Here is a 25124-nt window from a genome sequence, read left to right as displayed (position 1 = left end):
CAAGTAGCTGGTTATCAGTGCAAAAGAAGCCAAGAGATGGGGTCTGGGGAAGGAAGGAAGAAGGAGTTAGCATAAATAAAAGCTTGCCTGCGCGGAGCTCCAGTCGCAGCCGTCAGAGCAATGACGGAGAGTGTGTACTTGGGGAGATCAGGAGGCCAGACTTAAAGACGAAAATCCTCTCTGGAGCCTCTTGCCAAGCCCTGTCCCTGAGAAGAGAATGAGCTCTGGCACGGCTCTGGGGCTCTTGATTCATGGGCTATTTCCATCTCTCTGGGGAGAGCCGCATGCGAATAGCATTCTGGAGCTGGCCGCTGGTAATGGCATGATTTCTGTTCCCCCGAGTAGGTGGGGGGTTCTGGGCTTTTCGCAGAGTCCCAGGAGCAGATGCTGGCAGCTTCCCCCAGCACCAGGGGAAAGCTGTGTCCCACCTGCTGGACTGCCCACCTCCCCTCTTAGCCCATCTCCGGAACCCATGCTGTCATCCCACACTCAGGCCAGCTTATACAGACTTTAACCTTCTGCCCTCATTGTTCACTGTGACTGAGATGATCTAAACCTCAGCCATCCACCCAGCTCCATGCAGGGCCCTGGGGCTGGATCCAGCCGGGACTCTGGTGGGGGGCGGGGTGGGGGGGTGTTGAAGTGCCAGGTCAGGGACCTGGAGCAAGAACAGAGGTCCAGGAGTAGAAAGGGCTAAGCCTGAGCCTGAAGCCTCAGGCCTCAAGAGCCACAGGAAAGGGGAGATAGTGTAGTGACCAGGCCCAGCAGACCAGACAGATAGGCAGGCCAAGGGTCCAAAGCTGGGTCAGCAGGACTGCAGTGTGAGTAGAACAGGGAGGAAGGAGGTTTGGTGCATCCCCGGCTTGCCAAAGCTGGGCAGCTGACTGGGTCAGGAGTGCCCTCCTCCACTCCTCCCACCTTGCCCCTGGCTCACATCTTTCTCTCCCTCAAGGCCTTCAGGTTTCCCCTGTGCTGAACTGTGATGACGAGTTTTACCTGCAAAGCCAGCACTTCTCTCCTGTTCTGTCTCACATCGCAGCCAGCAGAATCAGGCCATGGGTCCAAGTGCTCCAAGGGTTCTTTCTGCACAACGACTGGCTGTGTACTCATTTGTATTCTTGTATTCAGTCCGTCTCTCTTCCTCTCTCTCTCCCATCACCTGCTGATCGTTCACTCGATCTCTCTCGGGTTGTACACATAGACGTACACACCGCACCATGTCATCATTGACTGTTTTGTGTTGCAGGGTTTAGTGTGCCCATCTACCACCTTCTTGGAGCTTTTCAGGGGCAGAAGCTTGTCTTCACTCGGAATCATCCCAGCCCCAGCCAAGGGCTTGGCGCACACTGGTCACACAGTGAATGTGTTTGAGGGTTTGTCCACCTGATGACCAGACGGATCGATGTGTGGCACCAAAGTTTATCTTACTTTTTTGAATCCCTCTTAGGATTTGGTAATAGCAGGATTTATTTTATTTTATTTTATTTAAGTTAACATACAGTATGTATCCGCCAGGATCAAAGCAGCAACAAGGAACCACACAGTAATTCGAACAGGGATAATTTAAGATAAAGAATTGCTCATTGGGGCACCTGGGTGGCTCAGTTGGTTGGGCACCCAGCTCTTGGTTTTGGCTCCGGTCATCATCTCAGGGTTGTGGGATCGGCCCCACAGTGAGCTGCACACTCAGCACAGAGCAAGCTGGGTTTTTCTCTCCCTCCTCCCCTCCCCCTCCCCTTTGTGTTCTCTCTCTCAATGGAAGGAGGGAAGCAGGGGAAGGGAAGGAAGGAAGGAAGGAAGAATTTAAAAAAAAATTTTACTGTAACAGATATTAAAGATGAATTGATTGGCTAGTGAAAGTATTCTAAAGTACATAGGAATCACAGATGTAAGGAACAGTCACTACCCTTGAGGACTGAGAAGGATGCCCAAGGAAGAGGGTCCCCACTCCCACTGAGAGCTGAGATGTGGATGTCTCTGGAGAAGGCACTGCCATGGCTCTCTCAGTGGCAGAGAAGTTGCCGCGTACCACACCCATGGAACTTGCTGGAAGCCCACTGTCAGAATTTGCAAAAACGTGCTCTGCAGGGTGCTGTGGAAAGCTTTTCCCAGGGGGATGCCCCACGCCATTACAAAAGCACCCAAGGACTGGTTACCAGGGGACATTGATGACACAGTGGGTGCTGGCTGCCACGTGCTGCAGAGGAGGTGCTTTGGAGAAAGCCCCTCACTGCGGGAACTGGGTCATGGAGCAACCTTGAGTGGTGCAAGGGCCGGGTGCTTGAGAACCTGCTTGCACAGCCGGCGCCGCACACCGGAAAAGCCAGCCATGCAGAAGGAGCCAGGGCTGGGGCACACTGGGTGTGCTTCCAGAGCCTGCTGAACAAGCACAGCGGAAGCAGGAAGGCAGCCCTGTCTCCTGATGTCTCTCCAGGGCTCCCTGCTGCCCAAGCTCCAAACTGTGCCTGCTGGCAGAAGACAAATATGTAAAGGGCCGTGTTCTAGTATTTTGGAGCAGGCAACGAAGGATGAATGTGGAGCACAGAGGCAATGAATGGATGACTGGCACATAGTAAAAGTTGTTCTTTTGGTGTAAAGTCCTGTGAATTTCAGTCCATGTATGGGTTCGTGTGACTGCCTCCACGATCGGGATATGGAATGGTTGCATCGTCCCAAATAACTCCATCTTTCTATAGTCCTTTTCTGTACTTCCCTCTACCCCTAACCCCGGGCAACCACCAATCATTTCTCTGTCACTATCATCTTTTCTTCTGGAGAATGTCGTATATATAGAATCATACAGTGCATAACCTTTTAATACTGGCTTCTTTCACTCAGTCTGAAGTTCTTGAGTCTTCCAAATTCTTGACTATCGTATCTGCAGTTCATTCCTCTTTATTTCTGAGAATTCCATTGTACAGATGTACCAGAGTTTGCTTATCTATTCACTCACTGAAGAACCTTTGGGTTGGTTCCAGTTTGGGACAATTATGACTAGAACTGCTTTAAACATTCATTGATACTCTGCTTGAGGGTAAGTAGGGTAAAGAAGTTAATTTCCTCTGGAGTAGAATTTCTGGGTCATATAGTAAATATATTTTTCATGTTATAAGAAACAACAGAGTATGTTCCAGAATGATTACACCATTTAAAAAAAAAAGATTTTATTTATTTGACAGAGATCACAAGTAGGCAGAGAGACAGGTAGAGAGAGGGGGAAGCAGGCTCCCTGCCAAGCAAAGAGCCGGATTCGGGGCTCGATCCCAGGACCCTGGGATCATGACCTGAGCTGAAGGCAGATGCTTAACAACTGAGCCACCCAGGTGCCCCATGATTTGCTCCCCACCCGAAGTATGGAGAGTTCTAGCTGCTCTGTCTTTGTCGGCACCTGATATCATCGGAGTTTAAATTTGAGCCATTCACATAGATGTGTAGTGTATCTTGTGGTTTTAATTCGTATTTCTCTTATGGCTCGTATTCTGAACATTTCTTCATGCACTTGTTTCTTGTATTGTGTGATTCTTATATTCTCTTTGAAGAAGCAATTGTTCAAAGTGTTTTGCCCATTTTTTAAAATTGAGTTGCATGCTATCATACTGTTGAGTTTGAAAGGTCTTTGTATACATTCGGGGTACAAGATCTTTGACAGATACGTGGTTTGCAAATATTTTCTTTCAGTCAGGAGCTTGTCTTCTTTTCTCAACACTGTCTTTCATAGAGCAAAAGTTTAATTTTTCTGATGTCTGTTTTGTCAGTTATTTCTTTATGGATCATGTTTTTATAAAATGTCTAAGAATCAGTCATTAACCTTAGGTCAATTTTTCTCCTATATTCTCTTCTGAAAGTTTTATGGTTTCACATTTTTATATTCATTTGGAGTTAATTTTTGTGTAAAGTGTGAAGTTACAGGGCTTTTTTTTTTTTTTTTTTTTTTTGTAATATGGATACCCAGTCGTTCCCAAGCCATTTATTGAAGATTCTCCTTCCTCTGTTAAATTATCTCAGCACCTTTGTCAAAAGTTAATTGGCCGTATTCAGGTGGCTCTATTTGGGGGCTCTATTCTGTTTCATTGATCTATATGTCTATCCTTTTACTATTACCACACTCTCTCTGTTACTGTAGCTTTATAGTCAGTCTTAAAATCTGAGTGTCATTCCTTCAACTAATTACACTTCAAATTGTTTTACCTGCTTTAGTTCATTTGCCTTTTCATATAATTTTTCTTTTGCCTTTTCATATAAATTTTAAAATCACCTTCTCCATAGCTATAAAAATGTTTTAAGATGTTGACTGGAATGTTGTTTAACAATGTAGATCAGTTTGGGAAAAATTGCTTCTTTATTATACTGACTCTTAAAACCCAGGAACATGGAATTTCTTTCCATTTATTTAGATCTTTGATTTCTTTCATCAGCATTTTGTAGTTTCAGCCTACAAATCATATATACATATATATATATATATGCATACACACATATATATATGTAGTAGATTTATACCCAAATATTTCATTTTGGAAGCCATTATAAAGGAGATAATTTTTTAAAATTTCAGTTTGGAATTGTTTGTTGCTAGTATGTAAAAGTACAAACTTTTTGTGTATTGCTTTTATATCCTGCAACCTTGTGAAATTCAACAGCTCTAGTAGTCTTTGCATTCCTTGGCATTTTCTACTAGACAATCATGTCTTCTGTATATAGCCACTTTCTCTTCTTCCTTTCCAATCCGTAGAACTTTTATTTCCTCTTTTGCCTTTTTGCATAGATTAGGACTTCCGGTACTGTGTTGAATATGAATGATGTGAGCTGATGTACTTACCTGGTTCCTGAGGTAAGAATGACATTAGCTGCAGGCTTGTTGCAGCTGTTCTTTATCAGGTGGGTGACATTCTCTTTTATATTACTCATATGCGAGTTTTTAATCCTAAGTTGGTGTTGGATTTTGTCAGATGCTTCCCTGCATAAATTGATATAAACGTGTATCTTTTTCTTTATTCTGTTAATGTGATAGATTATATTGACTGATATTTCAAATATTGAGCAAGTCTTATATTCCTGGAATAGCCCTACTCCCCTTCAACTATGTGTATTATTCTTTTTATATGTTGCTGAATCCTATTTGATATTCTTTATTGATTAGTTTTATGTCTGTTTTCTATTGATCTGCAGAATTTCTTTCCTTATGTTACCTTTGTTCACTTTTGGTATCAGGGTAACACAGGCTGCATAAAATGAGTTGGGAAATGTTCTTTCCTCTAGTTTGTGGAAGTGATTGTGAAGAGTTAGCATTATTTCTTCTTTAAATGTTGTATAGAATTTGCCATTGAAACCATCTGGACCTGGAGGTGTCATTTTGGATGGTTTTCAACAATGAGTAGAATTCTTTAGTAGTTATAGGACTATTCAGGTTATCTATTTCCTTTTGAATGACAGTTTCTGAGTACTTGGTCCATTTCATCTAAGGTGTTGAATCCATTTGTGTTTGTAGTATTCCCTTATTACCCTTCTAATTTCCGTGGGGTCAGTAATTAGGTTTCCTCTTTCATTTCTGATACTGATAATTTTTGTCTTCTTTTTTTTTATTCTTGGTTTGTCTTGGTTATTTCTTTTAAAGAGAGCCAACTTTTTGTTTCATTGATTTTTTTTTTTTTAATTTGTTTTACTCTTTTCAATTTCATTGATTTCTGCTCTGTTATTTTATTTCCTCTACTTATTTTGGTTTGTTTTAATCTTTTTTTCCTAGGTTCTTAAAGTACAAGTTTAGATTATTAATATCAGATCTTTTTTCTAATATAAACATTTAATGCTATAAAGTTCTCTCTAAGACTTTATCTATATCCCACAAATTTTATGTTGTATTTTCAGTTTTGTTCAGTTCCAAGTATTTCTCTAGTTTCCATAAAGGTTTCTTCTTTGACAATTATTTAGAAGTCTTGTTAGTTTCCAAGTTGTTGGAGATTTTCCTGGTATCTTTATTTTCTCACTTTCAAATAATCTAATTCCGTGGTAGGCAGAAGACATATTTTGTATGCTTTCAGTTATTTTAAATTTGTTAAAGTTTGTTTTATGACCCAGGGTATGTCCTATCTTGGGGAATGTTCTATATATGCATTTGACAAGAATATGTATTCTGCTTTTGTTTGGTATAGTGTTCTCTAAATGTCAGTTATACTCACTGGTTGATGACGTTGTTCAATTCGTCTATATCTTTGTTGATTTTCTGTTTACCAGTTCTTTCCATGGCTGAGAAAGTTATGTGGGAAGTCTCTGCTGATCTACCCATTTCTTTCAGTTCTGCCAGTTTTTGCATCATATATTTTGAAGCGCTGTTGATAGGTGAATACACACTTAGAATCATTTTATGTCCTTGGTGAACTGGATCTTTTATCATTATGTAATGTTCCTTTTTATCCCTGATAATTTTCTTTGCTCTTCAATCTACTTTGATCTTAATATAACCACTCCAGCTTTGTTTTGAATGGTGTTTGTATGGCATATATTTTTGTATCCTTTTACATTTAACTTATCTGTATCACTGTATTTGAAGTGAGTTTCTTGTAGAAGCATTTAATTAGGTCATTTTTTAAAATTCCATTCCATCAATCTCAATATTTAGACCATTTACATTTAATATAATTATTGATACATGTCGATTTATGTATGCCATGTTAATATTTGTTTTGTTTCTCTGATTTACATTGCTCTGTTTCCTCTTCTTTTGGGTTACTTGAACTTTTTTTTGAACTCCATTTTAATGTATCTCTTATGTCTTTGACTATATCTCTATAAGTTATAGCTCTTTAATGGTTGTTCAAGAGATTATAATATACATACTTTTCACAGTTTGGAGTCTACTTACTATTGATATTTTATTATTTCAAATGAAATATAGAGATCTTACCACCATGGGGTAACCTTACCCTCCACCACCGTCTTGCATTTTTCTTGTATCCTGTGTCTACATACACTAAAATTCCATCAAACAGTGTTAGGAGAATAGTCTATTACATTTACTCAGACATTTAATCTTTGTTACTTCCCCTTTTCCCCTGATGTTCCTGGTTTCCTTCTGGTATCAGTCCTCTTCTGTCTGAAGAAGTTCTGTTAGCAGTTGTTTCATTGTAGGTCAGCCGTTAGTGAATTCTCTTAGTGTTTTATTAGTTATATATTACTGAATAATAAATTCCCCCAAATTTAGTGGCTTAAAACAGTAAAAATTTATCTTCCCACCATTTCTATGGGTCAGGAATCCTGGCATGGCTTATTTTGGTCCTCTGCTTCAGAGTTTTTCTTGAAGCTGCAATCAAATTGTTAGTTATGGTTGAGGTCTTGCCTAAATGCTTGACTGAAGAAGAAACCACTTCCAAGCTCACATGATTATTGGCAGGATTTATTTCCTTTTAGCTTGTTGGATTGAGAGTCTTGGTTTCTTGCTGCCTGTTGACCAGAGACTGCCCTGCATTACTTGCCATGTATTGCCTCCCCAACATGACTGCTTATGTCATCCAAGGTTCACAAGCCAAGAAGGCAATAGAAGTTACAGTAATCCAGAAGTTACAGTCTTATATACATAATCACAGAAGTGACATCTATTACTGTGCCATATTCTTTTGGTTAGAGGTAAGTCATAGGTCCTGTCCACCCTCAGGGAAGAGGTAGATTACACAGGAGTGAACAAGAGAGTATGTCTATAATCTCTGTTTGAGAGTATGTCTGCAATCTCAGGCTGCTAGTTTTCCTTCATCTGAGAACTTTTTTTTGTTTATTTTATTTTATTTTATTTTATTTTATTTTATTTATTTATTTGACACACAGGGAGTGATCACAAGTAGACAGAGTGGCAGGCAGAGAGACGGGGGGAAGCAGGTTCCCCACTGAGCAGAGAGCCTGACTCAAACTCCATCCCAGGACCCTGAGATCATGACCCAAGCCGAAGGCAGAGGCTTTAACCCACTGAGCCACCCAGGCGCCCCCTGAGAATGTTTTTATTTTACCATCATTTATGAAGGATATTTTCAATGGACTGGAATTCTAGGTGATCATTCTTTTTTTTTTTTTTCTCCCCCCAACACTTTAAAAATATATTTCCATTTCCTTCTGGTATCTGCGGTCTCTGATGAGGAATCCTCAGTTATTTGAATCATCATTTTCCCTATACATAATGCATCTTTTGTCTCTGGTTGTTTTTAAGATTTTTTTCTTTATCTTTAGTTTTCTGCCATTTGAATATGATGCATTTGTTCATGGATTTCCTTGGTCTTATTCTGCTTGTGGTTCACTTAGCTTCTTGATCTGTACATTTATGTCTGACACCAAATTTGGCAAATTTTCATTCATTATTCCTTCAATTTTGTTCTGCTCTACACTCTTCCTTCTCTCATTCTTGTGCTCTGAATACATGAATGTTAGGTCTTTTGTTCCCTCCAGTTTGTTCATTTACTGAAAAAAAAATCGTGTTTTTCTTGTTAATCAGATCAGATCATCTCTATTGCTCTTCTGTCTTTAGATACATTGATTTTCTTTTGTCATCTGCATTCTGCTATTGAGTCCATACTGTGAGTTTTTATTTCAGTTGTTTTCAGTTCCAAATTTTTCAGTTGAATCAAATTTTAGTTCCAAAATTCATTTGCTCCTCCTTAATATCTTACGATCTTTGCTGAGATCTGCTTTCTTGCCATCTTTTTGAGAGTCTTTGCCCTTACTTGTAGCATTTTAAAATAGCTGCTTTAAGGTCTTTGGCAGAGAATTCCAACATTTGTGTCATCTTAGCATAATTCCAGAAGGCTCTGGTGATTGCCTTTTCCCATGCAAGTTGAGAATTTCCTAGGGTTGTTGTTTTTTTGTTTTTTGTTTTTTGTTTTTGCATACTGAGTAATTTGGGATTATATCCTGACATTTTGAATTATGTTATTATGTTAAACTCAGGGTCTTGTTTGACTCTTATGGAGGACATTGATGTTTTGGTTGAGGTGGGCAGTTGACCTAGTTAGGTCATAAACTCTGACCAGACTTCATTGTAAGTTCCATTTTCGAAGTTCTTGCCATGCTACTTAAGTCCATCCCACAGGTGCATTACTCATTGGTGTTTAGGAGCTGGGTCATCTTGTATTTAGCTTCTCATAGTCTTTAGGGTCAGATCTACACATATGCAGCTTAAGGGGTGAATCCAGGAATTCATACACAACTTTATGTGCTCCATTTTCTGAACTCCTCCCTCTCTGTGTTCTCACCAGTATTTTTCAATTCCCCAGTGCTCTTCTTATTGGTCCTCTCACCAAAAAGCTGGGGCTGTATTTACACCATCTCCCCACCCACTTGCTGCACCTTTCCTGCAGTGACTCGCCCATCACGGACCAAGGGACATGGGGTGAAAGGAAGAGAAAAAGCAAAGGGGTTTTACCCTGCCCTGGTGGAGTTACATCTCCTCTGATTAGACCCAGACTTTCCTTACCTTCAAAGTTTAGACTCCTTCTGACCCTCTCTGTTGCTGTCACTGCTACTACCAACTCAGGATTGTTTGTGGCCTGGAAGATGAGAACAGTGATGAGAGAATAAGAGAGATGGGGGCTTTTCTGTCTTCTCTCTGAGTAAGAAATACAGGGCTCCTCCTGGAGCTTTGTCTGTTCGTGCTGATGCCCATTTCTGCATTTCGGGCTGCATGGAGACCTGAGGGATTCCAGAGGGGGAACATGAAGCTCACTACTGATTTGGTGGCACTTCAAATTCTGGTCTCTTTCCCCAGTTTGCCTGATATTATTTACTTTTCGCATTCCTCACATAGCGGCTCCATGTAGTCCATCCCCATCCAGGGTTTAGAGATACAGCGAGCAGAAAGGATGTTCCATTTTACCTGGAACCAGAACCCAGTATAACAAGCTATTTATAAGCAATACTTGGTAACATTTGTTGAGTGAACAAATGAATGAGACATCAAACAGTTGGTCTTGACCTCTCCACTGAGCCCCAGACCTGGATGTCTGTAGTCTCTATGCCTTTGGGAAGTCAGTGTCTACATAACTGAATCACCATCTGGATGCCTGGCATTGCCAATGGAACTTCTTGTCTACATGCTCGGCACATCCAAACTGAAACCATTCCTCTTCCACCTAAGATCACCTTCTACTCTCCATTTCTCACTTTGCCACCAGTTGCCCATCTGCCATATTTTAACCGCTCCTTGTCCCTTCAATGAGTTTCCCGGGCCAATTTCTCTTCCTAGTGTTTTTCTCCTGCCAGTTCCCACTTTTCCACTCTCAGCCTTGCCAGCCTAGTTCATATGTCTAGAGTAATAGGATAGCTGGCCCACCCCGAGGACAAGCCGGAACCGTGTTGGTGATAACAGAAAACAAGAAGCGGAGAAGAGCGGTGCTTAGGTGGTTCAGTCACTTAAATGTCTGCCTTCAGCTCTGGTCATGATCCCAAGGTCCTGAGATAGAGCCCTACCTTAGTCTTCCTGATCAACAGGGAGCCTTCTTCTCCCTCCCTCTTTGGCCCCCCCACCCCACGCTCATGCTCTCTCTCTCTCAAATAAATAAATCTTAAAAAAAAATGGGGAGGAATCAAGAAAGTTGGGTTATGCCCAGCTAGTCTGTTTGTAGGGGAGATAGGGGATGGAGACTTAGAGCAGAGGAGGGAGCCACTGTCAAGATTTCTGAGCCCAGGGGTTTGTGGAAGACTTGCCTCACCTGGCATGTTGAGGCTCAAGCACATTCATGTATTAGCATGATGGTAACTGCCAAGAATGGGGCTTCTGGTTCGTGTAGAGGCTGATCAGGCTTCAGGGAGCTTGACTCTGGGCCCTCAGGGCTGTTTCTGAGCAGGTGCTGCTAATAGCCACCCAGCCATCCCACATTCTCCTCTCTGGACCAGTTGACTACCTGCCAAAAGCAGCCCTGAGACTGTTATCCCATGTTCAGACGTCCCCGCTGACAGTTCTCAACCGCCTTCCAAGTTCGAAGCTTTCCGCCATTATTCCTCCTCCCTCCCACTCACACCCTCTACTCTAGCTCAACCGGGCTATTCCCTTGGCCCCGAAGGGCCCCCACACTGTCTTCTCTCCACGCCTTTGTTCATCCCATTCCCTCTGCCTGGAAGCACCCTCCCCCTAAGCCTCTACCTATCAAAGTTGTATTCTTCAAGATACCTCTGAGATGCAGCAAGTTCCAGGAAAGCCTTTATACTCTTTATACCCTATAACATTACCTTGGTTATAGGCCACTGCCCTCCCTCTACTACTCCTTAATCCATCTTGGCCAGTAACCGCTAGTCATACTAGCTTGTAAGTGCCTTGAAGGCAGGTGTAGTGTGACCCTCCTCTGTTTAGCCTCTGCAATCCTGGCACATAGGTCCTGCTCCGTAATCATTGTTGAGTCAAGGTGGGTGGAATCAGACTAGGTAATGTGCCATCTCTAGAAAGTCTCTCAAAGACATGGTGGTGGGGGGTGGTGGTGATCGTGATACAAAGACCCTCTTGGGATCCCCACTGTAGAGATGAGGCTTGTTTTGGTAAGTGGAAGATTCCTTTGTCTGTGTCATCTCCTGTTTGTTTTCCCTTCAGTGTTAGTACTCTGAAGGGTCAGCAAATAGGAAACAACCGCATTAAGCATGAGATTCTGAGGGCTCTGTCTGCGGCTGACAGCAAGAGTGGGACTGCAAGATAATGGAGGCTGATACCGGTTCCAGCCAATTCTTCTCCCCTTTGCCAAGCGCAGAATGACAAGCAGACTGCTCAGCTCCAAGCCGGCCAGTCGCATTCAGATGATGAATGTGTCCCCGGACAGGGGAGCTTGTTGAGTGATATTTACCAGGGTCTCTGTGAAGGGCCCTCAGCCCCCCAGGGAGCATTTCAAACCTTCAGCTGCTCGCCTGTTCAGCTGCCGCCCGTGGGGCCGAGAGAGGAATTAAACCTCATCCCCTGCTCTCTGGCAGGATGGAAGCCATGGTGATTTGTTGAGGTGCTCTGATGTTTTCTGGTTTCTCTTGCTTCCTGTGTTCGCCCCTCCCCCCACCTCGTCAAACCCCAGCTGGGAGAGACTTGGAAGTGTGAGAAGCCTAGAGCCTTGGGGTTGGCGGGGAGAGGATGGGTGGGGAGGTCAGTGCTAGAGACCTGCGTTCAGGCCTAGCTTTACCTCTTGGTGCCCTTTGGCCACATTCCTTGGCTTCTCTAAACCACTGTCTCCTCAGAAGATGGAGACAGTAAGAGCTACACAGAGACAATAAAATACTTTGCATGTTATAAAATGCTCTCCAGCTCAAGTCATTCATTCATTCACCAGTGTCTTGTGGCTTACGGACTCCACGCCAGGCGCTGAGGTGGCTTTGAAGTGCTCTTCCGGCCGTAGGGACAGTCAGGAAGGGACTGCTGGGTGGAAAAGCAGACTAATGGCTTTACCAGCGCTTAGCGGGGTTCTGGGGTGAAGGTGAATAACTGGCCCCGAAATCAGACCTCTGGGCTCTCTTTGAAGACTGCTCCACTTCTGACACCTTTAGGGCTTCAGCGCTTGGGAAACTTTCCCAGTGACTGGGCCTTTGCATGACCTTCTGTGAAGAACATGGCTGAGTCCGGGCTCTGATGCCTACTTGGCAGGCGTGTTAGTCTAGGTTCTCCAGAGACATAGAACCAATGGGGCACCTGAGTGTGTGCACGCACACACTTGCACACTCATGCACACACATACGCACGCACACACAGGGTTACTATGAAGAATTGATTCACATGGTTATGAAGGCTGAAAAGTCCCAAGATCTGCAGTTGGTGAGCAAGGGACCCAGGAGGGCCAATGGTGTAAGTTCCAGGCCGAGTTCAAGTCCGAAGCGGGAGAAGACCCATATCCCAGCTTGAAGACCGTCTGATAGAGGTGGAATTCTCTCTTACTCAGCCTTTTTGTTCTGTTCAGGCCCCCAGTGGATCGGACAGGGCCCACTCACATGGGGGAGGGCAGTTTGCTTTCCTCAGTCTTCAGACTCCGACGTTAATCTCATCCAGCAACGCCCTCCAGTACACAGAATAACGTTTGACCAAATGACTGGTCACCCAGGGGACCCAGTCAAGCCGGCCCGTCACACAGAGCCTTCAGGTTTTTCACGCAGCTCCTCACACTGTGTATCACTTGGCTCCGTAACAATCTAGAGAGGGGCTTAGTGCCCTTCCGGTTGTGACCTTCTGATGTCCCAGGTTCGCCAGCCTGTCTGTTTGAAGCAGGTCATGTTCACGTGAACGTGTTCACCATGTTCACCACCTCTTGGTACACAGAACCCGTCCCTCTTGGTGATGGCAAGTCCATCCCTCTCCAGACCGCACTTCCTCAGTCAGCGTCGAGAGGTTTGCGTGTAGAGTCTGTCTTCTTCCCCCAGGGCCCTGGCGCCCTCCACTCTTCCACACTGGCTCTCAGTCAGCAGTGAGGACTGAGAGCTGGCTGTGGCCTGGATGTCACTCAGCGTTTCCACCAAATCTGAGCGTAACCATCATGCCGGAGGACGGCAGGGCCCAGTGTGGGGTCCTGCTTTTGTCAGCCTCAGGCACGGTGAGGTGTGGGAACAACTGGGAGGAGGGCGGCCACAGGTCGGTGCTCCTCCTCCAACCCTTCACCACCACAGGGGGCCGGTTGGAGCACTAGTGCTTGGCTTTGACGGTTAACAAGCCTTTTATCATTTTAATCATGCTGATGAATCAAGGTGCTCCTGGGTATTTCTGTTTATTTAAAACCCATTGTAGATGTTCTGTTGCAGTCTGTCATAGGGGAAATATGAATTTATTAATCTGAAAATTGTGGCGTCCTCCTCATGAGCTTGGAAAGTGGGCTCCGATCAGCAGGGCTTCTCCAGCCCACATTTCAAACAGTGCTCTCTCTGCCTGGCATTGTCGCTACTTGTATGCATATCTGTCCCCTTGTGTGGAAATTGCCTTTTAGGGGCACCTGGGTGGTTCAGTGGGTTAAGCCTCTGCCTTCCACTCAGATCATGATCTCAGGGTCCTGGGATCGAGCCCTGCATTGGCCTCTCTGCGCAGCAGGGAGCCTGCTTGCTCCTCTCCTCTGCCCGCCTCTGTGCCTGCTTGTGATCTCTCTCTGTCAAATAAATAATATCTTTAAAAAAAAAAAAAAGAAATTGCCTTTTAGGCCAGGTATTCCTGAAGCCCCACCTGGAGCCTGGCCCGTGCTAGGGGCTTAGTTACTGTTTCTGAAATGGGTCAGACTGGAATGTGTGCTGGGAAGAGTGCACCCTGCCGCGCTCGCCGGAGCTCTGATCCGGGAAGAGCGCCGTCAGCCCAGCACGCTGCTTGTTCAGCGCCCAGCTGTTGAGCACCTACTGTGTGTCTTTATGTGGACGCTGGGGCGTCAGTCTGGCTCAGGCACTGCACCAGCTGTAGGGGCTTCACAGCCAAGTGGGGGCGGCCACCAGAACAGCCAACCAGAGTGCATCTCGAGAAGCACTAGACGGAGGAGGGACGAGGCCGCAGGCTGCAGGGCACCAGGTCATGCGGACCTCAGGGAGGCACTCAGTAGCGGGGGTTTGCAGGGTGGTGGGGGCAGGGGGTGACCCGGGACCTCAGGGCAGACTCCGGGGCTGAGCGCTTCCTCTCTCCCGCTGGCTTACTCTGCAGTTCTCCTTGCAGGGCCTGTGCCAGCAGTGAGACAGAGAGCGAAGCTGGAGACATCATGGACCAGCAGTTCGAAGAGATGAACAACAAGCTCAACTCCGTTACCGACCCGACCGGTTTTCTGCGGATGGTTCGCCGGAACAACCTCTTCAACAGGTGCGTGCCGGCTTGGTCTCGGCTTGGTCTCCCGTCCCGGCAGTGGGATACTGGCTTCGGGCTCCTGCTCCTCCAGCCATCTGGGCTGCCGGCCATGAATTGGCAGGAGTGAGTGTGATGTGTCCACAGCCCCACCCTCCCTAGGGCCTCAGGGCCTCGGCGCTGTGGCGGCACCTCTGCGTCGAGTGAGAAAAGAATGACAGGTTTGATGTGACCATCGTGTTCATCTGGGATGGGAGATCCAGGGGCCAGCTGGCTGCCTCTTCACGGAGCCCAGGAGCCGCCTTCCCGAACAGCAGGCAGAAGCCAGACAGAGCGGTCGCACCTACTCCTTTGCCGGCTTCGGTCAGTGACGTCTGGGCCAAACACCCGAGACTGAGGGAGGTCAGGGAGAGTAGGGGTGCTGGCCTTCCTGGAGGGAGGACTTGTCCAGACCCAAGCCCACCCATCCACCCTGAGACCAGGGGTGGGTCTTATTACTTGACCAAATAAGGCTGCATGGCTTTAAGATGAGTCAAAATTGAAATTGCCAACCAGCACAGCCCTATATCCTTTTATCAGGGTGATAGCTGTGCGGTGTCCAGATAAAGGGGGGCAGGCTGTTGGGGCTGAGGGTCAGCTATCCCGCTTTCATTTGGTCGCCTGGCCACAACCCGGAGTCACATTCAGAACTTACCAGAAAGACGTCCCAGATTCTCAGGTCCCTGACACAGCCTTGACTTTGAAGGACAACATGTGGAGCCTGGAACACAGAAGGGAGTGACTGTGCTCTGGGCGGAGGCAGCCTCTGCCTGGCAGCCCTGCTTTGTGGGGCGCGGGGAGCCCCGTCTGCTCCCGCTGCAGGCCCGTTTCCTCTCGTTATTGTGCTGTCGGGGTGACAAATGTGTTTGCTTTCCCAGGGCTGAGCTGAGTGAGATGGGAGCCAGGGGCCAGGGATGGGGTTGGCAGCTTGGTTGGAGAAGACTGCGACTTCAAGCTGGTTCACCTCCAGATCCTCCTTCATCCCTCCCACTTCACACATGTCCTGCACGGCTGTTAGTTTCATGGGGGGGACATGACCAGTGGGAGAAGCCCGAGCCCGGTATCGTCCTCCACTGCCAGCGTCCCGGCCTGTTGAGCAGGTGACTCTTGATTGCCAGGAGATGCCAGCATGGCTGGGAGCCGCAGTGCAAAGGCTCAGGTTCTGATCTTGCTGCCTTCCTGCTGTGTGAACACTGTCCGCCTCTTTCCTCATTGCTAAAATGGGGACACACTTCCTACCTCGCAGTTTTCCCTTAACATGGGGATTAAAGGAGCTTACGTATAAATAATACACTGGCAGGTTTCCTGATGCATAGAAGGTACTCATACATGGTGGCTTTCTACTGTTTTGAGTAAAGTGGGAAGGACAGTGCCACGCTGGAATTCTTCAGATGCTGTGGGTGGGTAGAATGCAGATGGGGTGAAATTTGTATGCGGCGGGTGGTCGCCCCTAGAATGGGGCCTCACCGGCTCTTCTTCCGACCCCACCTCCTGTCTTTCCTATGAGGTAAGGCCAAAGACAGGCCCTGAGGCCTCCGTGGCCCGCCCGATCACAGGCCTGCTGGCAGCCAGTCAAGCCCTTTCAGGGCTTTGGGCATACGGTAAAAAAAAAGGGTCAAAGCAGGACTGTCTGGGACCCTAGCTCATCATCCCAGCGTGGTAGCCGCTGTGGATTTTGGGTCATGGAACTGCTCATTTTGGAAACATCGTTTTCGTCCTTCACCTCTGCTCTGACATAGGTCTGATGAGCACAATACCATGGATTAATTTGTGGGTTCATTTAAACACTGCAATCTCAGGTGAGGACTGAGCCAGCCTCGGGGCTGGGTGGGGAGCCTGGGCCTCGCTGCCGGCTGTTCTGTACTTAGCTCTCTCAGCCACATCAACAGACACTTCTAATCTTCACCTTCTAGGGGCTTCTGAGGGCAGACTGTATGAGGGCAACAACCTGTGTCTCTTCAGTTTCAACACAGTGAGTGCATAAGGCCTCAGACAGTTTGCCATGCCAAGGGCTCTCGGCTGCTTCCCGATGAACCCAGGAGGGAGGTTCTGGTTTCCATCCGAGGGGAGTAGCATTATAGGAGGGACCACGAGGCAAAGGTGTCCCTGTCAACCAGCACAGTGCAGGCCCTTGCGAACGTCCAGTCTGGCCCTGCACGTCACAGCTGAGGGGCACACGCAGGCTGGGGGCTGGGAACCCAGGCAGGAGCAGGGCCCAGCGCTGACTTCAGGCCATGCTTGCCAGTGCCCCGCCGGCCGGTGCCTTCCTGTGTCCCCCACACCTTGAGGGCTGCCAAGTGCCTAGTCCTGCCCTGCTCTGCCCTGGGGTCCCAGGCCTCCCTCTCTGACCCTTCTGTGTCCAGCGATCTCCGCGAGTTGGTGAGCTGCTTTGTCGCTGAACGGCAATGGCTAAGAAGGGGCTTGTGTTCAGACTCCTGCTGGTGACTAAGGGCTTGAAGAACACTGGTCCCTCAGAGCCTTTGGAGGGGAAGTGGAGGCAGCTGTGTGTGCGTGTGTGTGTGTGTGCGTGTATGTGTGTGTGTGTCTAGGGCCTTGTGTGCCAGAGCAGCAGCAGCTCCCCTCCCCGGGGCCGTCCAGCAGGGTGATCCCCGGGGTCTTTGACCTTGTGGTTCCGGGCGGTTTGCCAGGGTGGTCTGGTGAGGAGGCTGCCACAGCCGGTGCATGTGGAGTGAGAGCTGGCATTAGAGCCTTCTCTCTTGCCACCCCTGGCCTTGTTGTCTGTTGTGTCTTTGATTCGAGGTCTGCACAACCACTGATTTTCTTTTTGCCAGTGCACGGTGGTGGAAACCACACTTACATGAGTGCAGGGCCCACGGCGCCAGTGAGGACAGTCAAGAGTCTTCCCTTGTTTAGCCCCCTGGCCCCGGGGCGGGCCCACTCAGCAGAGCGGCAGCCCTGAGGGGGCCCCCTGGCCTGCATCCCTCAGAATGCTTCCGAGTTACCAGTTAAGCTGACTGCTGATGGCTGGAGGGCCCACCACTGCGTAGGGTGGGGGAGATGGGGTCTGCGCCCACGCGTGGCTGAGCCTATGACAGTCAGGTCACAGTTGCTACAGGGGATTGGAGAACAGGACGGCTTTGGACTGCATCCCAGATTCAGGGTCTCAGGGCGGTGCCATGGCCTTGACGGTGCGCCCATCCGGCATCAGGGCCAAGATCCCAGAGAAATGTTCAGATCTCTGTTGCTACCGCTGGCTCAGTACACACGCTAGGTCTGGATTTTTCCAAATTTATGGCTGTGTGTGATACGGTGTGCAGAGGGCCTTCCCTGGTGCCCAGAAATGAGTGGCTAGAGCCCACACAGAGGACAAGCAAGTGTTAAGGGTTCTAGAGGTGCCACAAGGGGCCAGGGCCCTCCCTCGGGTCTCTGCCACCTCTAGCTAGCACCCCAGCTATGCACCAGCCCCTTCTAAAAGGAGACTGGTTGGTGAATTGGCAAGTAAGACTCCAGGGCCTGGTGGGAGTCCTCCAAGAGAATCCCCCACAAAGGCTGAGTTCCTGCAGGAAGAGAGGAGAGGTATCGCCATCCTGTGGAAAGCAGGCTCCTATGACTGTGGGGCCGGTAGAGGAGAGCCTAAAGGACAGCCTAGGTGACAGTGGGCGGGCCACGGTGTGGCTGGTGTGGCTCCAGCACGGGCCTTTCCAGAATGGTGCATCCCGTGGGCTCAGCCACTTGCTGCTTCCCACTGGAGGGGCTGCTTCCCAGGCAGAGGACCTCAGCAAGAAGAGTTATTGGATGTGCAGGATGTGGCAGGACTGGGAGGCTGCCCTCCAGATCTGGTCACCCCATGTTGGGGATGGTAGGAGGAAGCTCCTGAGGACCCTCAGAAGTGCTTGCTCATGTGTCCCTCCAGAGGACCATGTGGAGGGGCATCAGCAGCACCTGATTCCCCCATCCCACCCCTACCCGCCCCACCCTGGAGAGTCAGACCTAGGCAGTGGGGACGGAGGAATGTTCCAGAGCCCGTCCTGCCCTGCAAATCCGTGAGCCAAAGCCTGGCCTGCGGAGGAGGTGGGACGAGATGAGGGGAGCACTGCAGAGCAGACTGGGGCCCACTTCTCCCAGATTCCTGGAGGCACAGGGAAGAACAGTGACTGCAGAGAAATAAAGCTGGCCCCACAAGGTCAGCCCCACAGTCTGCTGGAAAGCATGCAGACCTGTGACTGTCTCTGCATTTGTGTCACGCATGTGTCTACATGGACGCATGGTTGCGGTTCTTTATAAACATCTGAATTGCCCCTGCCTCCAGCGCCGCCCCAAAGCAGGCTGCAGGAGTGCTGCACACTCCTGCGCGACGGGGCTCTGGCTATGCATGCGTTCCGTACCACTGGGCATTTTTCCCTGGAGTGGCACGTAGTTGGCGGGGAGCCTTGGGCTCTGGGGCCAGGCAGACCTGGATTTGGGGCCTTTCATTAGTGGGTGACCTTGAGCCTTTTATTTTTTCATCTGGAAAATGGAGTAGTAATGGGAATTATGAGGATGATATCCATGTGGTGACAGATAAACAGTGTAGTAAGCAGTTTCTCTCTCTCCCCACCTTGTCTGAAGTTTCTTTCCTTCCCTTCCCTTTCCTTTCCTTTTCCTTTCTTTTCTTTTCTTAGATTTATTTACTTACCTGAGAGCGAGAGAGTGTGTGTGCAAGCAGAGGGAGAGGCAAAGGAAGAATCCTCCGGCAGGCTTCCTGCTCAGCAGGAGCCCAGTGAAGGGCTTGATCCCAGGACCCTGAGATCATGACCTGAGCTGAAATCAAGTTGGAGACTCAACCCACTGAGCCACCCAGGCACCCCTAGGTCTGAGGTTTCTGTGGCACCAAAGGTCCTTTGGTGGGGCTGGTGGGGTAGTGGTGCAGGAATCAGCTTGCTGCTCCAGAACCTGATGAGGTAGTTTAATGCTTCCTCCCCTAACAGCCTCTCTCAGGCCACTGAATACCAGAAGGACTTAGAATCAACGCAGAACGGTAATCCAGCCAAATGTCTGTTGTGGCCATAGCTTAGCTTCTGACTGGTATCCTGCCAGCCCTGTCCTCGGCTCTTTGGTGGTGGCCCTGTGGCTCTGGGCCAGGACTCTGTCTTGCTCTCCTGCTGGCGCCAACAAGAAGGCTGAGCATTCTCCCCAGCCCTGACCTGCATCCCTGCAACGGTGGTAATTCTGAGCAGGGGTCTTCCTGCCAACAGCTGTTCCTTCCATAGGTGGGTCCATCCCCAGGCCTCAGGCAGGAGCCCCTGTCCTGGCGTCCAGCTGATCAGTAGGCACACCGGCCAGCCCTCCTCAGGACCCCCACTGCCCAGTGCGGCACCTCTAGGCATCGGCCAGCTTCCTGCTCATGGGACACCCCTAACCCCTACCTCCACCCCCATCTGTGTTTCTCTGGGGGCAAATGAGGTACAGGTGTGATGTTAGGAATGCTCTATCAGAAGTCACTTGAAAGGTGACTCCCTGGCCTCAGCCCTGACCCAGACTTACTGACTCAGTCTGCCTTCTGTACAGAAGTGCTGCTCGGCCTTTGCCTGAGGCCTACACCCTGTACAGCTCCTGAAGGCGCTGAGCCTGGCCTGCCGCCCTGCCCTGGGGCGCCTCCTGCATTCTGCTAACCCTAGGCCACCTCCCCGCAGAGACCTGCCAGGTTAACCCTGTAACATTTCATTTCTGATCTCCAGCTCTCTGTCTATCCCACTGCCACAACCTTTCTTAGAGAGTCACTGTGCCCCTGACGTGGCCGTTTAATGCGATCCTAGGAGCACACTTGCCAGGTTACTGATGCTCAGCAAATTTTCTGGCCCGAGTCTCCCACCTTGTCAGCGAAGATCTGGGCTTGGTTCCCCGTGGGCTGAGCCTCCATTGCCCACACTGCTGTCTTCACCACTCACCAGGCCTGCAGGCCGCTCATCTTCACGTCCCGCCCTGGCTGGAGTCTGGGCAGTTCTGATCAATCGCCTTCCTACTCGGGGTCCAGTGGCCCCAAGGTAAAGTGGCAGAGCTTGGTGTTTGAGTTCCCATGGCCTGGCCCCGCCACTGTTCCCACTTCCCACTGCATTCTCGCTTATGCTCTGTCCTCACCTGAAGGGACCCTGGACCTGCCCTTTCCCTCCTCAGGGCCTTGGCTTGGGCATGGGACACAGCCCGGGAGGGCTTTCCCCTGGGGTCCTTCTCCAGAAGACCCTTTCACAAATCCATCTTGGATTGCCCTCACTGGGAATACTTTCCTCCTTCTCTGAAATTCCGGGGCACTCTTACCTGTCAAGAAGGAAGCCATGGCCTTTCACCTTGCATCTTAATTATGTGTATCCATGCCCTGTCCTCTCCCAGGCTGTGCCCTCCTCTGAGGCCGGATCACATCTGATGTCTCTCTGTGTCCCCCAGGGCACCTTGCCACCTGCCTTGTGTTGACTGGGTGCAGGTACTTGTTTGTTCATTAGGGGAAGGTGGGAGGGTGGGTAGAAAGGAAGGAAGGGAGGGAGGAAGGAAGGAAAGGAAGGAAAGGCCGGCTGGTTGGGACTGAGACAGACATTAATAGCGATGGCAGTGATGATGATGATGATGGTGGTGAATGTCTGTTGATTATTTACTGAGAACCCCGCACTGTGCTAAGTGCTTTCCCTGCATTATCTTAGCCAATCCCTACGATAGCCATGAGGGGAACAATCGCAACCCTTTCTTAAGGATAAGGGCCCTGAGACTCATTGCCCAGGGTCACACAGCTCATCAGTGACAGAGCCGGCTTTACTGTCCAGGTCTGTCAGTCTCCAAAGACAGTGCTCTGGCTCCCAGATTCCTACCTGTCTAACACCCCTACCAAATGATCACAGCCTTTGCTTGAACTCCTCCAGTGACGGGGAGCTCACTGTCTCCTGAGGTGGTGTTTTCTGTCTCCGGACAACACTAATACAGCTCTGGAGGTTCTTTACGAGCCATTAGGTGAGACTCCACAGGTTTGTTGGGTGCAAGGGATGCAGACATGTTTGATTCAAATCATGTACGGGGCAAGGCCCTCTGGAAGGGGGTTTTCCTGTGTTACGGGACACGCAGTAGCTAGACAGACCACCACAGGATCTTCGTTTCTTCTCTCCATCCCTGAGTCCATGATAAGTCTGTCCCCCAAGGACTGCCTGGCTGGGGGCATCTGTCCCAGCTCCTGGGCGTAGTCAGGAGGAGACGCCTGTGCAAGGCTGGCCTGCGCATCGGGTTTTCCCAAGGCAGAATCTGCAGAGTTGGTTGTGGGGGCCTCATGCACATTAAAACAGAGAGCAGACCCCAACTGAGCAGAGGCGGCCACTCCTCTGGGTGAAGATTTGTGCCACAGTCCTTCACCTTGGCCACGAACCTGCCGACACACTGAACATTCTAGGAGAGTCCAAGAGCAAGAGGCCAGAAGCCACATGCAGCCCCCGGCTGGTCCTAGAACTAAAGAGAAGCCAGCATTGCTGGAAAAACAGGGGTCCCTGCTTGAGCCCACCCAGCCTCAGCTCTACTCCTGTGGAGGGAGCCAGACCCGGTGAGCCGGGCACTTGGTAATTAAGGAGGTGAGCAGGCAGAAAGCGCTGGCAGCTTCCTGAAGAAGTACTTAAAATGCCTTTGACAGCCCTCCTCTCCCAGAGGAGACAGCCCTTCGTGTGAGATGCAGAGAGTCACTGAACGCTATCAGAGACCTTTTTAAATTGAATTGAGGCATCTCTGGCTACTTGAATATAATGGATTTGCCAATTAATTTTTCCACTGGTGCCTTAAACCCCGGGTACTTGTTCAAATCTCAGGCCAGCTCCAATCCCTCAGAAGACTCAGTTCAGAGTTCGGAGCCCTGGAGGGGAATCTGAAGCATCCTGGGCAGGACTGAGGGTGGGGAGGAAGGAAGCAAAGGGTTCAGCTCACTGTCTGGTGGGCATGCGCCCAAGAGCAGGGTTCGCTGTGAGGCGGAAGACCCCTCTGACCAAGGGGGAGGGGCTCTCCGGGCTCGACAGGAGCAGAGGCAGCACTCCCTCTGGCCCAGGACAGGCAGCCTGGCTCACCCCTGTGGCTGTGAGCCCTGATGGTAAGCTGCCCAACCCAGCCATTAGAAAGTGAAACTGTCTGATAAAGACATCCTGAGAAGGTGAGGAGCCAAGTCAGAAATATGGCTGAGTAAAGGCAGCCCCATTTGGAGCAAGCTACCCACTACTCCTCGCTCCTCCCTGCCCCCCCAGCACGGCCCTGACCAGGAGCTTAGGCCCTGCTCACAGAGGGCCCCTGGAGACTGGCGGTCTGTGTGGTATTTGTCATTCTGGGGGAGAGCATGCACTCCAGATGGGGGTTCGGGGCCTGAGATCAAAACAGCACCAGGCCTCGGGCTCCCCGAAGGACACAGCCTTGACTTCATGGCCTTAGGCAGGAAGCTTATCTCTGTGCTCCCCTGTAACAGCGGAGGGTCTGGGCCGGCGAGGGGAGACCCACCTTGTGTTAAAGATTCCCATGACCTGTGCACGTCACAGCCTCGATCTAGCCCACCCTGGGAGATGTCCCATATGGGGACTTCCCTCCCCCTCCTCCCTCCTTTCTGGTAGTTCTGAAGATGTCATATCTTGGTGTGCCCTGCCATAAGCCCTCCTGGCTCGGCTTCCTCCAGAGCCCCATACCCAGAGAGACAGGAAGGCCCCAAGTGCCTGGTGGGGAACTGAGAGCAGAGGGGTAGGACCCGGGAGAGAGGTGGGAAAAAGGGAGCCCACTCCAAGGCTGCCTCAACCCTCCTGCCTGCCTTCAAGCTTCAAGGCCACGTGTGCATACACACGTGGGACTGTCTCAGGCATTCCTCCGTCCTCGGGATATTATAAGCTCCAGGAGGACAAGAAGCAAGTCTCCCCCTTCACTAATGCCTCTCTGCGGTCACCCCAGGTGGGCTTCCGGGGTGGGGGTGGTCACTCAGGAAGCTGGACAGCTATTTTCGCGGGCACCCTGAGGAGCAGAGCCCCAGCAAAGCCAGTTCCTCCCTCCATCAGATTTGCCCCTTTGCGTTTTCATGCTGTGGCACCTTTCCTCTCTGCTCCCCAGTACTCTGCCAGGGGCTCCTGCCTCCTCCCCAGATCGGGGAGTCCTGTTCACAGTCTACCAGGATATGCCCTGTGAAGGGCTGCTTATCTCTGGGTCCCGGTGTGAGTAGCGGAAAGCCAAAGCCAGCCCGTCCCTGTGAAGCTCTGGTTCCTCCCAGTGCTTTGGCTGCACTAAGCTCTGGGTTGCTGGCTCTTCTCTCCACGCCGCAGAGGCAGGAGGGACAGGATCTCACGGCCTAGTGGCTCTGGCTATCCCTGGAGTGGTCAGGTTTGAGCGGGGCCCCTTTGTAGTCTCTCCCAAGGGAGGGTCCGGCCCCTGCTCCCTTGTTTTCACCTGCTAGTCGGCTCTCCCTCTTTGAACATGAAAGCATGAGAACCCAGCATGTGTGTGGAGGGCTGGGTGCTTAGCATGTGCAGCTGTGTGCCCAGTGACCTAACTGCCCCCTCCAACGGAGCCCTGCTGGGAGGGGCGACTGGCGTGGTGCCTGCAGTCTGGGTGGAGCCTCGTGGTGTCCCCCTCCGCCTCCCCTGGGGCCCGGCTGGTTCACTGGGCAGGAACACACGCCCAGTCCGGACAGCCACGGCTGGGCGGTGTGCTGTGGGAGCCGGAGCGAGTCTGAGCACCCAGGGTCTTCTGCAGGCCCGTCCCAGTTAGAACTCGCCCTTTTTGGGGAATAGATTTCTTCATCCGTGGAAGGAGATTCATGAGCAGCCCGGGCCGCCCAGGCCGCCTGGTGTTTGTCATCACTGCGGAGACATCAACAACGCCCCGATGCGTCTGCTCCTCAGTAGCGCTTCACACATCACGTCCGGCCCTGCATTCTGTTCCTGCAGAGGCCGAGCAGCTTCCGCCCTGCCTGCCGGGCTCCCTCCTCCCCGGCTCCGGGCTTGCTCCCTCTCCTTTCCCTGCTACCACCCAGACAGCCGTGCAGGGGAGAAAACGAATATTTCTCCAGAAGTAAATTAATAAAAATCATCTGAGGAATGAGCTAATAAAGACGGTGTGGTGTGAGAAAATCTCTCTGCGGAGAGCTAGGCTGTCAATTAGCCCCGCGGGGTCCCTAGCAATAAATGGACGGGCCTTGAGGAAAGGGGGCCAGTGCCACCTGCTGGCGCTGTGCGGTGGTGCAGCTGTGAATCCCGACAGCCGGGTCACTCCCAAAAAGCTGGAAGCAGAGCAGCTCCCAGGAGGGGCTGCCTACAGTCAGCTCCACCTGTAGGGACCCAGCAGCGGGGAAGGTGGGGGTCGGAGACAAGTGCAGGTGGGCAGGTCCTTCAGTGAGTCCTGAAGCCGGGGAGGGCGCACGAAA

The 25124-nt window shown here is 50.0% G+C and overlaps 1 protein-coding gene across 5 annotated transcripts in view; it reads left to right on the top strand.

Moving 5' to 3' along the window:
• Window positions 1-25124, top strand: part of TTC28 (tetratricopeptide repeat domain 28) — a 621084-nt gene that overhangs the window by 563111 nt on the left and 32849 nt on the right. For all 5 annotated transcript variants that reach the window (XM_032883286.1, XM_032883285.1, XM_032883287.1 and 2 more), the window contains one exon: window positions 14615-14755. In XM_032883286.1, the coding sequence (XP_032739177.1) occupies window positions 14615-14755 (141 nt within the window). The remainder of the gene's footprint in view (window positions 1-14614; window positions 14756-25124) is intronic.

Source organism: Lontra canadensis, unplaced genomic scaffold (assembly GCF_010015895.1).
Source record: "Lontra canadensis isolate GAN:19392208 unplaced genomic scaffold, GSC_riverotter_1.0 scaffold87, whole genome shotgun sequence".
Taxonomy (NCBI): Eukaryota; Metazoa; Chordata; class Mammalia; order Carnivora; family Mustelidae; genus Lontra; species Lontra canadensis.
This window is presented reverse-complemented; position numbering and strand designations above follow the sequence as displayed.